The sequence below is a fragment of the Belonocnema kinseyi genome, chromosome 7, assembly GCF_010883055.1.
Source record: "Belonocnema kinseyi isolate 2016_QV_RU_SX_M_011 chromosome 7, B_treatae_v1, whole genome shotgun sequence".
Classification (NCBI taxonomy): domain Eukaryota; kingdom Metazoa; phylum Arthropoda; class Insecta; order Hymenoptera; family Cynipidae; genus Belonocnema; species Belonocnema kinseyi.
Genome location: NC_046663.1, coordinates 51,873,450 through 51,890,613, shown reverse-complemented (window position 1 = coordinate 51,890,613; position 17,164 = coordinate 51,873,450). Strand labels below are relative to the sequence as shown.

Below are 17,164 nucleotides of genomic sequence, written 5' to 3'. Positions count from 1 at the left end.
TCGTTAAGAGTGACGGTTTTTCTACCCCCAAAAGTTTTCCGTGGCTGTGATTTTCTTTATTTCTGGATTTGTTGTGAGGGGTGTCCAAAGACACCTTTTAGGACTGGTGTCGATGGGCATCGGTTTTCCGGGCAATTTTCACGACATTTTTTCCTCAAGAGTGACGGTTTTTCTACCCCCAAAACGTTTTACGTGGCTGCGATTTGCTTTATTTTTGGATATGTTATGAGGGGTGTCAGAAGACACCTTCCAGGATCGGTGTCGATGGGCACCGGCTTTTCGGGCAATTTTGACGACATATTTTTCTTTAAGAGTGACGGTTTTTCTACCCCCAAAAGTTTTCCGTGGCTGCGATTTTCTTTATTTCTGGATTTGTTGTGAGGTGTGTCCAAAAACACTTTTTAGGGCCGGTGGCGATGAGCTCCGGTTTTTCGGGCATTTTTTACGACATTTTTTTCGTTAAGAGTGACGGTTTTTCTACCTCCACAAATTTTGCGTGGCTGCGATTTTCTTTATTTTTGGATTTGTCTGGAGGGGATTCTATGGACACATTTTAGGACCGGTGTCGATGGGCAGCGGTAATTCGTGCAACTTTCACGAATTTTTTTCCGTTCAGGGTGACGGTTTTTCTACCCCCTAAAGTTGTCCGTGGCTGCGATTTTCTTTATTTCTAAATACGTTGTGAGGGGTGTCCAAAGACACCTTTTAGGACCGGTCTCGATGGGCACCAGTTTTTCGGGCAATTTTCACGACTTTTTTTCGTTAAGATTGATGGGTTTTCTACCCTTAAAATTTTTTCGTGGCTGAGATTTTCTTTATTTTTGCTTATGTTGTGAGGGGTGTCCCAAGACACATTTAAGGGACGGTGTCGATGCGCATTGATAATTCGGGCAATTTTCCCAATTTTTTTTTTCTTTAAGGGTGACGGTTTTTCTACCCCCAAAAGTTTTCCATTGCTGCGTTTTTCTTTACTTTTGGATATGTTGTGAGTGGTGTCCGAGGACACATTTCAGGGCCTGTGTCGATGCGCATTGATAATTCGTGCAATTTTTAAGAATTTTGTTTGGTTTAGGGTGACGGTTTTTCTACCCTCAAAAGTTTTCCGTGGCTGCAATTTTCTTTATTTTTGGATATGTTGTTCAGGATGTCCAAAGACACATTTTTGGACCGGTATCGGTGGGTACCGGTAATTCGGGAAATTTTCACGAATTTTTTTGCGTTAAGAATGGCGGTTTTTCTACCCCCAAAAGTTTTCCCTAACTGCGATTTTTTTTGTTTTGAATAGGTTGTTCGGGATGTCCAAAGACGCATTTGAGGACCAGTCTTAATGGGTACTCTCAATCAGGATGAATGTAAATGAATATTTTGCGTAAGGCTGGGTGGTAGCGCTTGCGGGGGGGGGGGGGGGGGGGGGGGGGGGGGGGGGGGGGGGGGTAGTTTGGATCAATCAATGTGTTTGCCGGGAGTTAGTTTTAACCCCGAACATCATTTAAACTGGTTTTGCACTGATTTGAATAATAATCAGTATAAAAAATCATCGTCGCAGAAGTAGCGCAGACTTAGCGCAGTATTTCAAGTCATTAAATTCCAGTCGTCTATTATTCGTATTATTGGCATAAAATGAATAAACTTCGTTGCTTCATATATTAATACAAAGTTTATTTAAGCTTAAAATGCATTGTAACTCACATGAAATAAGGAAATACGTGTTTAAAATTGTACCTACTCTTTCTAGTTCCATTTTTCGGCACCGTGTGGCGAAATTGTAGACCACCATTCCCAATGTCTGAAATCTTTTTGTGAAATCTTTGAAATCTTTGCGAAGTCTCCGAGAAATCTTTCTGAAATACTTAACAATATTTTCGAAAGATAAATATTTTTGAAATATTCGGTATAATTGATGAAATTATCGAAATCTCTGAGAGATGATTAAAGTCTTTGTGAAGTTTTTTTAAATATTTTCGAAATATCTGTAAATTATTTGTGAAGTCTTTGTGAACTCTTTTACTAAATATTTAAAATCTTTGTAAAATCTTTGAAAAAATATTGCAATCTTTGAAATCTGTATGGAATCATTAGGGAATCATTTAAATTTTTATTGAATCTTAGAAATCTATCTGAAATTTTTGTAAACGCTTTTCAATCTATCTGGAACATTTTCGAAATATTTAAAAGCTTTATAAAATCTTTGGAAAATTATTGCAGTATTTGTAAAAAGTTTGTGAATTCTTTTAAATCTATCCGAGATCTTTGAAATCTTTGTGGAATCATTTGGAACTCATTGAAATCTTTGAAATTTATCTGAAATTTTTGTGAAATAATATATGTCTTTGTGAAATCTTTTTGAATTACTTAAAAATCTTTACGAAAGAATTGAAACATTTTTTAAATATTCGATAATATTTATGAAATCTTTGAAATCTCTTTTTTCGATCATTGAAATCTTTGTTCAATCTTTGAAATCTATTTAAAATCTGAAAATTATTTGAAGTCTTTGGGAAATCATTTAAATCTTCGTAAAATTTTAGTGAAATCTATCTGAAATAACATAAAACTTTGTGAAGTCTTTGGAATTAACCTGAAAGCTTTTAAATCATTGGAAAACCATTGAAATATTTGTGAAATGTGTTTAAGATCTTTGTGGAATTTTTGTGAAATATTTGTGAATTATTTTTAAATCTTTGCGAAAGACTTGAAATATTTTTGAAATATTCAATAGAATTTTAATAATAAATTATTGAAATCTTTGAGAAATGATTAAAGTCTTTGTGAAGTCTTAAATCCATCCGAAATTTCTGAAATCATTAGAAAATCATTGAAATCTTTGTTCAATCTGATATCTATTTAAAATCCGCGAATTATTTGAAGTCTTTAGGAAATCATTGAAATTTTTGTAAAGTCTTAGTGAAATCTATATAAAATCTTCGTGAAATCTTTGGAAAATCATTGAAATCTTTGTGAATTATTTGTAAGATCTTCGTGAAGTTTTTGTGAAATCTTTGTGATTTATTAAAAAATATTTAGACTTGAAATATTTTTGAAATATTCAATAGAATATAATAGTTCTTTGAAAAATAATTGAAGTCTTTGTGAAGTTTTTTTAATCTATCCGAAATTTCAGAAATCATTGAAATCTTCTTTCACCATTTGAAATTTGAATTCTTTGCGAAATATTTGATATATTTATTTATAAATATATATATTTAGAAATATTTATTTATAAAGTCTTCAGTTATTATTATATTATTATTTACTGTTTATTTATTACGTTCAAATTTGACAAAATATAATATTATTATAATATAACCAAGTTGTATAATTGAATATTATAAGTCTATGCTCTAGAAAAAAGGCTCCGCCGCTTCTAGATTATTGAGTTGATTACATTTTAATATGAGTAAATGTGAATGAACAGCGAAACTTTGCTAAATTTGGTTAAAATGATTTTTTATTGGGATTTAGAAAAGATGAACATAAAACCACAATTCTCTCTGTGATTAGAGTATAGAATTAAAAATTAAAAGCCTTTATTGGGGTATTTTTTAACGGAAGAATTACAAGTTCATTAAAAAACTGGAATTTGATTCCGATGAACATTAGTAAGATCATCATCGAGAGTTAGCAAGACCATGAACGAGAAAAATATGGCTGAGGCTGATAAAAAATGCCAGATATCGTGAGAGTCGAAAAAGTTAAGAAAAATACAAGAACTGTTGTAAGTTCGAGATTGAGCTGGTGTAAAAGACCAGGATGTCGTTGTGCTCAAGAAGAAATAAATAGAACCGGACCAGGATAACACTGAGAGAATTATATAAATCGCTGGTTGGAAGTGGATCCGTTCTTTGTGGCAGAGCTGAAAATTATTGGCTCCATAAAATAATTTAAATTTAAATTCTAAAAATTAAAACTTCATTTGACTTTCTACTTACCTTCATAATAATATAAAAGAACAAGTACAAAACAAGATTCATCATCAAAACCCCCAGCAAGTATGTTGAGAAATCGTTAGCATGGTGAATGTAGCCGAAAATGGCGAGGCCAAGATTGCATAAATATGCCATTATAAGAATTGACAATCTAGCTGGATAAAGAGGCATTATTGAATTCTTTAGTTTCCCACAAGTTTCGTGTTTCAAGGCCTGAAGAGGAAAAAAGAATAAACAAATTAATTTTTTCTTATTTTAATATAAATTTAACCATTGAAAAACCGGGCAATGACAGTGAATTTATTCTTTGGCCGGGAGTTTTACAAATTTTTAGAAAAAAAAATCTTTTTAAATAATTATTTAAATTGTTATGCTTTTCAATTATGATATCTATCAGTTTAGAATGCGTAATTCGAAGAACTTTCAATTAAAAATGTTCTATTTAAGATTTTAATGTTTAAGCGTACATTTTAATTTAAAGAATTTAAAAATGGAGTTTTAAAGACTTAAATAACTACAAATTATAAGCGTTTGAAATTAATATAAATTAATTAATAATCATCAAATTTAAACTGTACCATAAGGATTAAAAATGGAATAATAATTGATTTTGCTAGACGATTCGGAATCAGGTACAAATTTATGAATTTCCAGATTTTAAAGTTAAAAATTGCAGTTGCTTCAATTAGAAAGTCTTATTAGTTAAACAAATGTGAACGCTCGATTGAAACTTTATAAAATATTAAAAAATTTTAAATAACCTTAAAATAATACATTCATAATTAAAGGCGTTTATTAAATTTCAAATATTATTTTAGTCTAAAATATTCAATTTTCTAAGCATCCAATTTAAAATCTATAATTACTCAATATTTATAAATATTTGACTGCTCATTTAAAATTAGTAATTATAAGTCAAAAATGTTCAAAACTAAACTTTGAAGTTTGAACGTTACAATTTTAATTGTTTTATTTAAATTTTTTTATTTTCAAGTCAAATTTTTGAATTGTGATGAATAAAGAATAATTGAACACCTATTATTCTTAGAAAAAATTCAAGTAAGTTGCAGAGATATTTAGAAGTTTTAAAAAGATTCAAAATTAATTTGAAATCTGAAATAATTTCAAATAATTGAAACGAAGTGTATACGTTTACCGAAAAAATCCGGTTATTCATACTGAAATCCAGGTGCAAGCTCAGGGCCTGATTTAAAACAAAATATAGATTTATTCAGATTTCGAACAAAAAATTTAGAAGTTGATTAAGAATTTTGAAATGTTTTAAAAGAATAGAAAATATTTCTATTTTCTTAGTATTGCAGGATTTTTTTTAATTTTAAGAAAACTTTGAATTATTTTAAAAGATGTTCAGAAGTTCTAAAAAAAATTCAAACATAATATAAAATTTGAAAATATGTAAAATCACATGATTTTCAAGATTTTCAAATAAAATTTTGAACCAGTTTAAGGATTTTTAAATTATTCAACCAATTATCTTATAATTAAGACGTGTTCAGCCTATAAAAAAATATATATAATCGTTTAATGTTTAATGTCTCCAGCTTAAAATTGCTTAAAATCATATAATTTTCAACATTTTTATATTCATTGATTGATTCTTGAATTTAGAGCTATGAAAATTATAACTTGGATTTATATTTTTGGAACTAAATCTGAATTTTTGAACTCTACCATTTTTAAAGTTTAAAATTCGAGAATTCCACTTTGAGTGCTTTAATTTGCATCTGTTTTTATCACTTCAAATGGAAACATTTTTAGGTTTAGAGATCGAATTTTTTAATTTCAATGACCGTGCAAAATATTTGCGAATCGAGAAAAATCATGGGAAATAACCGGGATTTTTTTTTCTATTATTAAAACGGCCATCCTGTATTGTTTTACCTTATAAATTCCAAAAAAGTTTCGTCCATCGAAGCTCCACTTTCCCAGATAATAAGCTTTAGTGGTCAGTAGAAAACAAAGTACTAGATGCATAATTGTGAAGACTATCCAGAAAATTTGAGAACCCACGAGAAGAACCCCAATGAGTCCCATAAATATTACGAAAGCCAGGAATCCGAAGGCAGCTGGTGCCTTTGGGTATATATCAGAATGTCGATTTTGGTAGATTTTTACGATGCACAAAACTGATATTATGTACATGAAACTTGTGTCTGCAATTAATTAATAGTCATTCTTGAACAATAAGTAGAATTAACAATTAGGAATTTAAAAAATTTTAAGAGTTAAGAATTTCACCAGACCTTAACTGTGAAAACTTTGAATCTTGCATTTTTAGATCTGAAAATTTAAAGAAAAAACGGTTCCTGTCTAATTTTATTATATCAAAAAAGTCAAAAATGTTGACAAGGTGTCCAGTTACCTTGAAAACCTTCAAAAACCTTAAATTCCTCTTCCTTTTTTTTGAAACTTGAAAATCTGGAAGTCTCCATGAATTTTTCACGAGAACCTTGAAATTAAATTTCTGTTTTGCTTTTAAAACAGTTATTTTATTAAAATGTAAAGAGTAATTTGAATCTTTTAATCTGTAATGGAGGAAAATATAAGTTTTGTATTTAACAATTAAAACATAATTTATTTTTTATTCATTATAGAATGATTAAAGAAATTTCAGGGTACTTTTTGTGAACTTTACTCATTATTTCATAGATTGCAATGCAAATTGTGATTAATTCTGTAAGCTCTTAATTTCTTTTCCGCTAATATGGAATGTTAAAGTATACTTTTTTTCTGGTAGTCAACTTACAAATTATTAAAAATATTAGTTGAAAAATTCGACGTTAATTCAGTTTCACAATTAGAATATACGACGGCTATACAACGGATTTTTCGAGCAGTTGACTCAGGTTTTGAGTATACACCAGAATTCAAAATGTTACAAAATTATTCTTGTTATTTCAATTATTTCAAAGCTTTAAAAATCTTAAAAGGATTTAGATCATTTTTCAAAAAGAGTTCACGGATTTTAAAGACTTAAAAAGGATTTGAAAAAGGCGTGCATACGAGATTTCAAATATTTCACAAACATTTTAAAACTGTCAAAAGATTTCAAGGATTTTAAATATTTTAAATAGTGTAGAGTACACTAGGTTTCAATGATTTCAAAACTTTTTGAAGATTTTAAACGATTACCAATTTTTTAAGAAGATTTTAAGATTTTGAACATTTCACGAAAATTTCAAAATATTTCACAAAGATTTCAAAGATTTCATAAAAATTTTATAAAGATTTCAAATCCAAAGATTTCAAAAGATAGAAGGTACAGTAAACCAGGTTTTTAAGATCTCAGAATATTTCAAAGATTTGCAACGATTTAAAACTTTAGAAGATTTCACAAAGATTTCAAAAAATTTTTAATGGTTTGAAATGCATAAAACCGATTTCAAAAATATTTCAAAGATTTCATCAGAATGGCATAGAAATGTGAAAAGAATACAAGAATTTCAAAGCTTACAAAAAGTACACCAGATTTCAAAGATTTCAATAAATCTCAAAGATTTTAAATAATTTCCAAATTTTTAGAATATTTCAAAAGATTTCCAATATTCCAGTTATTAAAATAAATACAAAATATGTAGGACCAATTCCACAAATAGTTAAAAGAATCCATAGGGATTTCAGAAGATTTCAAGAATTTCAAAGATTAAAAAAATGGTACAGCACGCCAAAATACATAACATTTCCAAGATTTTAAACGAGTTCACATTTTTTATAGAAAATTTCCAAATATTTCACAAAGGTTTCAAATATACCAGTGATTTCAAATACACACAAAAGATGTCGGACAGGTTCTACAAGTATTTCAAAGAATAAATAAAGATTTCAAAATATTTAAAGAATATAAAAAATTTCCAAAGATATCAAATATTTCAGAAGGTTTCAAGAACCTTTAAACAATTTCAAAAGGTTTCAAGAAATTGTAGAAGACATCAAAAGATTTCAATGATTTCAAACGAACGCAAAATTTTTCACAAATAAAGACTAAAGGCAGATTTGACAAAGATTTCAAAAAATATCAAAAGATTTCAAGGATTTAAAATACTTTACAAAGATTTAAGAATAATCCCAAAGATTTTACAAACATGCCTTATGTTCGCAAAAAATTAAGAACTTTTTTATGATTCTGCTTTCCTTAAACATTTTTGGCCAATAAAAAAATTAAAAGTTTTACCTTTTAGATATATAAGAAACAGTCATTTGATTATTTGATGTAAACAAAGGAGATCTGGAAAAAATTGATTCCTTGAAATCAAGCTTTCGCGAAGTCTCTAAGAATCTTTCAAATTTTTCTTAAATCTTTTTAAATCATTGAAATCCTTTGAAATCTCCTTAAATGTTTTTAAATCTTTGTAAAATCTACTGAAGTCTTTTGAAATTTTTCGAAATCATTTTCAAATCTTTGAAATTGGGTATACATTTAAGAGTCAATTGGTCAAACCCCTCGAAAGAAAATTGAAAAAAAAAGTACTCACCAAACTGGAAGTTACTGTGACTAGGACAGACGTGATAACTTGCAGAAAGCACTCCTTCCATCATAAGTGCAAAGCCCATTGCATAGAATAATCCATAATATTGTGGGATTCCATAGAACTTATTTTTCTTCACTTCCACGTTGCTCTTTTCTCTCAAATATATCACAAGGAGAAACAGAAGTCCGAGTAAAACGTATACAATATTCGAAAAAACATGATTGAAATCTGAGAGGAAGCCAATTGGATGAGAGCAGAGGAAGTTGTAGTAACAAAGGTCTTGATTTCCACTGACGTGCAGCACGATTTGGTCCGTTAATACCAACTGTAAAACCGGTAGAGTATAAAAAACAGCCACTGTGCTGATATAATAAGTGTAGAGGTTTGACATTTTTCTGAGGTCCTCTGGCTCTTTACAAGACAAATCACATACGCAAAGGACGAATTTTTTCTGGACCACTTCATTATTGGTAAATCCTTCTTCTATTGAATCCAAATTTCGATCCAGAAATGAATTTTGCATATTTCTCAGACGAGGACCGAACTGCATTCATTCAATTTCCCAATTAGTTAAAAATTTACAAAGATTGAATGAAAGAATTACACTTTTTTTTATAGATACCTGTTCTGGACTCGATGGAATTGCTAGATTTCGGTTTAACACATTTTCCTGCCGATGCTTTGAAGATTTTTTCTCTTGGGAATGTCCACCTTTAATTTTATAGTATAACAATTCACCAAAAACGTAGAAAACACAAAGAGCGAGAACAGCACTTGTGACTGAAAGCGTTGCAATTATGTAATGTTCTGTTGATATTCCAGGCTTTAAAGTCAAATTGACAATCTTAATACGAGGAAGCGGCCCTACTTTGGTGAGAAAAGGTACCTGGTGCGGCCCTTTACCAGAAACGTCAGTACAATCTCTGTCGTCACTTTTTACGACCAGGACTATAAAAAAACCATCAGGATACTTTTCTCTCTGAAATTATTATTTTAATTTTAATAAAGGCCTCACAGTCCCTATGCAATAAAATATAGGGACCAGAGGGTACACTTTTTTCACGCTTCTAGGTTACTTTTTTGCGCTGAAAGGGTAACAAATTCAGGATAAATTGATAGGACTTCAAAATAATTCAAGTTAAATTCAAAAGAATTGAAGTTTATTTGAAAAATTGTTTGAATTCCAAAAATTATATTGATTTTTGTTGAATTTTAATGAATTTAAAAGGATCAAATGAATTCAAAACAATTTAAAAATATGAAAAATCTGCAATGAATTTAGTAACTTTGAAATGAGCTCAGAAAAATTTAATGGAATTCAGAAGAATTTGAACAAATGCCTGAGAATTCAAGGTGAGGTTAAGAGGCTTCAGGATCAACTGAATAAAAACTTTTAAAAATTTAACAAAAATCCTTTAAATTAAGTAGAATTGCGTAAATTTAGAAGAATTCGAGGTGAATTCCACAAAAAAGTTAAATCTTTGAAAAGCTTTGAAGCTCTTCTAATTTCTAACCAAGAAAGTAAACCGTGACTTCAAAACAATTCAAGCTAAATTCAAAATAATTCAAATGAATTGGAATAAAATTTAAATCGAAAAAATGGCTTTGTTTACAATAAAGTATGAGTTAATTTAGAGGGTTTTACGAAAAACGAAAATAATTCGAAGGAAAATCAAACTGAATTAAAAAAATTAATCAAGTGAATTCAAAACAATTCAAAAATACAAAAAATGCAGTGAATTGAGTAAGATTGAAATGAGTTTAGAAAAATTAAAGAGGATTTAAAAGAATTTAAAAAAATACCTATGAATTTAAGGTGAGTTAAAAAAACTTCAAGATGAATTAAACAAAAACTTTTTTAAAATCCACTATATTAACTGAGATTATGTGAAAAACCTTTTGAAACCTTTTAAATTCTACGAAGTCCCTTACTTCTTCTGAATAAATTATTTTAAATTCATTAAAATATTATAAAGCCCTGTGAAATTACATAAAATATGATTATACTTCTTGCAATAAAAAGAAAAAATTTCAAGACATTGAGAGCTCTTAAAACCCCACAAACTCTAGAAATTTTTTTTAAATACCCTAAAATATTTAAAATCCTTTAAAATCCCATTAAATTACTGAAATCAATTAATAAATTGTCTTTGTAATCTTTTTAAATAACTCGAAATATTTTTAATCTTTTGATCATTTTGTCAACTGATCCTCACGATCAATTATATATAGAAACTTTTAATAATTGAAAAAAAATCCAAGGTATTAATTAGAATTGAGTAAATATAGAAGAATTCAAGTGATTTAAAACAAATTGAAAAAAATTAAGAATTCAGAGTAAATTCCAAAAATAATTTCAGATCTCTTTAAATCTTAGAAACTCAAAAAAATACTTCACTTCTCTTGAATTAATTTTTCAAAATCCAGTAAAATATGATTAAATCCCGTTAAATTCTATGATATCTGGCGATATTTCCTGAAATCCTGGAAAATTTATTGAAATACCTTGAGAGCTTTAAAATCCCTTAAAATCATTGAAATTCTCGGAAATCTGGTAAAATCCTATGAAATCTTTTTAAATATATTAAAACCTTATAGGTCTCGTAAAATCGTTTAATATCTTCGAAAATTGAAAACAAGTCTTCATCCTAAAATATATCAAATTCCGTGAAATCCTTTCAAATTAATGATACTAATAAAATTTCTTGGAATCTTTTAAATTCCTTAAAATATTTCAAATTAAAAACTTTCGAAAGTATCTTCGAAATTTTAAAAACACCCTAAAATCGAAAAAATTTCTTTAAATGATTGAAATCAATTAAAAATTAGTCGGAATCTTAAAAAATGCTCTGAAATATTTCAAAATAATTCAAGGCAATTCAGAAATTGGTGCAGACCTGAATTGAATAGTGATTGACCCATGAGTTAATTTATTGACCGAAAAGTGATATTATTAAAAGTTACATTGGGGGCTACAATAGGGTACTATAGGGACCAAATCTTGAATATAGCGTACTTTAGGGACCTCTAAATATAGGGTACAATAAGAGTTTAATTCACTTACCGATACTGTAATTCCACCTTGTTTGCTCACAGTTTGCCAATATCCAGAAAATTGGATGTTTCTTTCGAGATCGAATACAGGACACTAAAAGAAAAAACTTATTTTTTGATTCAGATTAATTTCTAGTTTCAGAATTAAGTGAAGAATTTTTGTGGGCATGCAAACCGATTTATTCTGAATAGATAAAATCATGCAAATTTCGCTTTCCGACTCAAGATGAACTATAACAGATTTGTTTTTCGTGTCATCATCAAATGAATAAGAATAATAGACTGGTTCTGTTGGAGAGATTACGATATTATTTCTTTCTTCTCCAGATCTAGAAAATATTTAAAAACGAAAAAAATCTGGGACAAATTCACTGATAGTGGAAAATGATAGATAAAATTATTTTACCTTACATAAAAATTGTTCAGTGGTAGTGCTATGAGTCGAAATGATATATTGATAGAGCTCGCAGTGGAAAGACTAACAGTGATCGGCTCCTCTTCACTGGAATCAGAATTTAGAGAGCAGAGCGTACGACTAGCACTACCATATTCTAAATTTTCGATAAGTGGAATCTGCCAGAAAAGAATTCCTCCTTTTTGCTTAACTACTATGCTCAATGGAAAGTCAGCCGTTGCATTGCTTTCGACTGTAACTCGTGCTTCTTGTAAAAAAGAATTCTGAAAGAAAAATACATTTTTTTGTGAATCTCTCATGTTCGAGGGGTTGTAGTGCTCGGAGAAATTCTCACGAGCATGAGAATATGCTCGATCTCTGATTTGAAAATATAATGAGTATTTATAAGCATTTTGAATTAGGATTTAAAAAATTGTATTTTCTATCTTTATTAACAATAATTACGAATACTTAAATTTCGCAAGAAAATGTATTGCTTCAAATTGGAAAGGGCGCTTAATTTCGACGATGAAAGGAGTAAAAGTAATAGATAACTTATATTATTCGTTTTAAACAGTGTCTTATCTAGGGTTGCTACAATATCCCAATTTTTACATTCTTTTAGGCATAAAACCAAACATTCACCTAAAAGATTAATAATATTAATGCAAAAGAAAATTTCTTTCTAAATACATTTCAAACTTTTTAAAATTTAGTTTGCAAAATTTTCGATCTATGGTTTTTAACGGATCTTTACTTTTCGGCACGCACAGAATCCGAAAATCATAAAATTTTGTAGGTGTCTGTATGTCGGTCTGTCTGTCTTTCTGTCTGTATGTATGGTTATCTGAATGTTGTAGCCACGCTAACTTTGGAAGGATTTGTCCAATCGAGTCCGCATTTCATAGATTTCTGAAGGTCCCCAAAATGAAGGTTTAGTTCGTTAATCAGACATTTCCAACCAAAATTAAAAAATTGAGAGCATTTTCAAAATTTTGAATTTTTTTTTTAAATTTTATACATTTTTGTCAAAGTTTCTTATAGATATGTAAAAGACTTGCAAATTATCTAAATAAAATTCTTATTTCGATGAAAATGAGAAAAATTATGTACTTTTCAAAAAATAGAACAACTTAATTTTTTTAGAGACCCAAAAATTTCGTTCAAAATTTTCACTAGATACCAAATATATTTCAAAACTATTCTAGCCGAATTTTTCGATTAGCCCACAATTTAAAAAATTAGAGCATTTTCAAAATTTTCAAATTTTAGAAATTTTTGTCAAAGTTTCTTGTAGATGGGTAGAAGACTTGCAAATTATCAAAATAGAATTTTCAACTTCGAGGAAAATTAGAGAAGATGTATACTTTTGAAAATTTTGAAAATGTTTAGAAAAATAGAAAAAAATGTTTGACTAAAAGATTAGGAAATTTCATTTAAATTCATCACTATATGTCTAATAAATATATTCAGAAACCATGTCAGTTAAATTTTTCGTTTAGACAAAAATTCAAAAAGTTTGAGCTCTTTCAAAATTTGAATAAAATTGTTTGATTTTTAGACATTTTTGTCAAATTTTCTGGTGCGCGTAAAAAAAGACTCGCAAAATACCATTACATTTTTAAATTCGATAAAACTTCAAAAAGTGATATGCTTTTCAACATTTTGAAAATTTTCAAAAAAAGTAAAAAAAAAATTTTAATAGGTTAAGAAATATCAATCCACTTAAAAGTTTAAAGCGTTGTTTTAGTAGATTTTAATAAAAAAATAATTTTGAACTCCAAAGAAACGAATTTTTAGGCAAGGAAATTCATTTTTAATCATAGTGATAAATTTTTGATCAAATAGTGGAATTTTCAACCCAAAATATTAACAAAAAATAGAATAGTTAAATTTTCTACAAAGCACAACATTTATTAACGAAAAAGATTACATTTCTATGGAAAATGGTAAATTTTCAACAAAAAATGGAATAGTTCAAGTTCATTTTCGACTTAAATGATAAATCTTCAAATACAATTTTTAAATTTTTAACCAAACAAATGAATTTTCAACTAAAAAGATAAATTTCCTACAAAAAATAAAATACTTAAATTTTCAATTAGAAAAATATATTTTCAACTAAAAATAGTATAATTAAATTTTCAGTAAAAAACTTAATTTTCAATAAAATCAAAGTAGATTTTCAACGAAATAGTATAATTTTCATCCAAGATTAAATTTCTATGAAAAAAGATTCATTTTAGACAAAAAAAAGAATAGTTACATTTTCAGTTAAAAAAATTCTATCTAAATAAGAAAAAACTAATTTCAACCCAATATGATGAAGTTTGTATCAAAATAGACTAATTTTTAACGAAGCACATTAATTTGCAACCAAATATTTGAATTTTTAAAGGAATTTTCAACCAAAAAGAGGAAAAAACATCTTTTCTGGTTTAAATTTCAACTATTACCTTTTTCATTGAGAATTAATCATTTTTGGTTGAAAGTTGAACTACTTCGTTAAAAATGTCTTTTGTTTGTTTTGATGATTCATCATTTTAGTTCAAAATTCATCTTTTTCCTTTAAAAATTAACTATTTTTGTTTGTTAAACATTCTTTTTTTAATTAAAATTTAATTATTCTATTTTTGGTTTAAAATTTATATTTTTTAGTTAAAGATTCAACTATTTGGTTGACAATTTATCCTTTTTAGTTGAAAATACAACGTCTACTAAAAAAATTTCTGTTGGTCTTAGAATATTGTAAATCTTCTGAAAGTGGAACTCGTAACTAGTTATATGTAAAGATACATTTCTATCAAAAAATAATTAATTTTCAGCGCCAAAGGGATTCATAGCCCAAAATAGGAAAGCTTAAATTTTTCTTCCACGCTGAAATGCAAATTTTCTAAAACATTCCTTGTTTTACAAATATTATGTGGGTCATGACTTAACTAAGAATTTTATTAAAAAGTGTATATTTGATATACCAGATTTCCAGCGTGATCAACCCCTCACTCTTTTTGAAATTGTTTATTTTTAATGACTAAATGAAAAGAAAAATCTTACCTTATTCCTTTTGTAGACAAAAATATAGTCGGTGGTTGAATTAACTAATTTTGTATAAGATTTATTATAATTCGCTTCCTCAATGGTTGGTGGTAACATTGAACTACTTAGCAAAGTAGTATTAACAACAGAAATTATTGAAATAACCAGAAATGCTCCTATTCTCTTCATTTTTCTGATTCCGAATAATTGATCTGCAGAAAATTAATTTCAGTTTCACGAAATTGTTGTATCTTAAATTCATCCCAAGTTGAGATGAATTAAAAACATTCTAATTCAAAGCTTTTCACCAGCAATCTGAAACAATTAAAAAAATTTTATGTTTTGTTTTCAAGTAATTGGTTGAAAGTTCTAAAACTTATAATAATAATACTTATAAGAATAAAATTAATTTTCAAATGTTTCTTTACGAAAAACTTACGATTATCCGCAATAGTATATTAATAGATAAGCCTGTGAGTAAGGCTATTTTATCAAAGGTGACTCAATATCTCAATCTGATAACGTATCATCGAAAAATGTGTTTCTGCACAAAATATCTGACTTGACATTTTAGTTCCGAAAATACTAGTCCAGTGGTTTGGAAATATTTCAATATTTTGTCTTTCATATTTGGATGAGGTTGAAGAGACTTCGGACAATATAAAAAGTGTTAAAACGATATAAAATTGCAGCAATTAAACTATTTTTAACAAGTTAAATTTAAAGACAATACGCGTACCTACAGTCTGCAGGATATTTTCCGTCTTCCTTTTTAATCTCTTATTTCCTTCAACTTAACTTTTTTTCTACCATTTTTTCTGTTTTTTCTAAAGGTTATGACCATTTTTTTGCTAAAAGACTGGTCCGAGTAACATTTTCAAGATAAATTTATTTTTAACATTTTTATGTACACAAAACTTACAACAAATAATCGAAGAATTATACATACTTTTCACTTGATTCTTAACTTCGCACAAAAAAAAATTATAAGAATTCAAAAAATAACAAAGTTCCTTAATTGAACTTTGAAAAAAATCATAATCTCAAGATGCAGGAATTTAATATTTCTTCTGACGGAGAAGAATGAACTTAGCCCTAATTTAAACTAATCGTAAGTTAATAAGAAAGGGTTTTGGTTTAATTCAACTATATATCTACATTTTACAATTATTATAGAATCACAGCAGCGTAAAAAACGTGGAAAATCTAACAACAAGAACGATTTACGGGTCTCCTTCATTAAAAAACTGGAATTTGACTGCGATGAACGTCAGTGAGATCATCGTCGAGAGTTAGCAAAACCATGAACGAAAAAAACATTGCCAAGGCTGATAAAAAGTGCCAAATATCATGGGAGTCGAAAAAGTTGAAAAGGAGACAAGGTCTGTTGTACATTCGGGACTGGGCAGGCGTCAACGCCCATGAAATCGTTTTGTTTATGAAAAAATAGAGAGCAGAAGACCAAGTCAAAAAAGAGAGTGTTATGTAGAGCGCTGGTTGAGGGAGAATCCTTTCTTTGTAGCAAAGCTGAAAAATAATGGATGCTTTCATATCAAAATTATTCAACGTATAAAGCACATTTATGTTATTCAGATATACTTTTAGTACCGTTAAGGGCATGTTGTTCGGTGATCACGTGACCAAACTAGTCCCCGGTTGTGAGCATTTTTTTGGTGTTCACTGTGTCCACACGGAATGAGATATCGTGTTTAAAATCTGACAGATTAAATAAAAGGCACTAAAGAACGTTTGTACACATCAATATGTTTATAATTTTAAAGAAAGTTTATTTATAAATTGATGAAATAGGATATTTCCATTCGAGTTATAGCACTTTGTAGATAATGTTTGGTTTGATGCATTTCAGATTTTTTGATTCGCGTATACACAAATTTTGGACTAAATCGTCTATACCTCAAAAAAATTAATAAAAGCAATAAAATTCGCACATTCGTTGCAAATAAAAAATTTAGCATCTGCGCACACTTAATCTATCATTATTTCTGGAGCATTTTTAGCGATTTCTAGCGGAGAAAAAAACTTTGAACGTCGATAAAGTCGAGATTACGTGACTAAGTTCGTTCATGCAATTTTTGTGTAGTGAATGAAATGATTTTCATTTTTTTTTTGGTTCTCACTACGTCCACACGGATTGAGATATTGTGTTCAGGATTTAGGAAGTTAAACAGAAAGCACTAAGGAACGTTTGTATACATCAAAATGTTTATAATTACGAAGAAAGTTTTCTAGTAAAATACCATAGT

The 17,164-nt window shown here is 28.4% G+C and overlaps 2 protein-coding genes across 2 annotated transcripts in view; both read right to left on the bottom strand.

Moving 5' to 3' along the window:
- Positions 1 to 3,545: 3,545 nt before the first annotated feature.
- LOC117176733 (SID1 transmembrane family member 2-like) lies at positions 3,546 to 15,209 on the bottom strand. Its single transcript, XM_033367000.1, has 9 exons — positions 14,919 to 15,209; positions 11,877 to 12,148; positions 11,646 to 11,799; positions 11,481 to 11,564; positions 9,039 to 9,395; positions 8,420 to 8,960; positions 5,829 to 6,100; positions 3,930 to 4,139; positions 3,546 to 3,853 (listed from the first exon to the last, which is right to left on the bottom strand). Exons 1-9 carry the CDS (start codon positions 15,087 to 15,089, stop codon positions 3,566 to 3,568), a joined length of 2,349 nt encoding a protein of 782 aa, XP_033222891.1. The 5' UTR covers positions 15,090 to 15,209; the 3' UTR covers positions 3,546 to 3,565.
- Positions 15,210 to 15,779: 570 nt separating this feature from the next.
- LOC117176979 (SID1 transmembrane family member 1-like) overlaps positions 15,780 to 17,164 on the bottom strand; it is an 18,354-nt gene continuing 16,969 nt past the window's right edge. The window contains exon 10 of the mRNA XM_033367414.1: positions 15,780 to 16,427. Coding sequence (XP_033223305.1) covers positions 16,140 to 16,427 — 288 coding nt within the window. The 3' untranslated portion in view covers positions 15,780 to 16,139. The remainder of the gene's footprint in view (positions 16,428 to 17,164) is intronic.

Bases quoted from the DNA above. Each gene is read 5' to 3' on its own strand.
- LOC117176733 (XM_033367000.1), bottom strand. From the start codon at position 15,089: ATGAAGAGAATAGGAGCATTTCTGGTTATTTCAATAATTTCTGTTGTT. The intron at 11,565-11,645 runs GTTTGCATGCCC...TTTTTCTTTTAG, and splicing joins TATCTATTCAGAATAAATCG to TGTCCTGTATTCGATCTCGA. The intron at 8,961-9,038 runs GTATCTATAAAA...GAATGAATGCAG, and splicing joins TTCCATCGAGTCCAGAACAG to TTCGGTCCTCGTCTGAGAAA.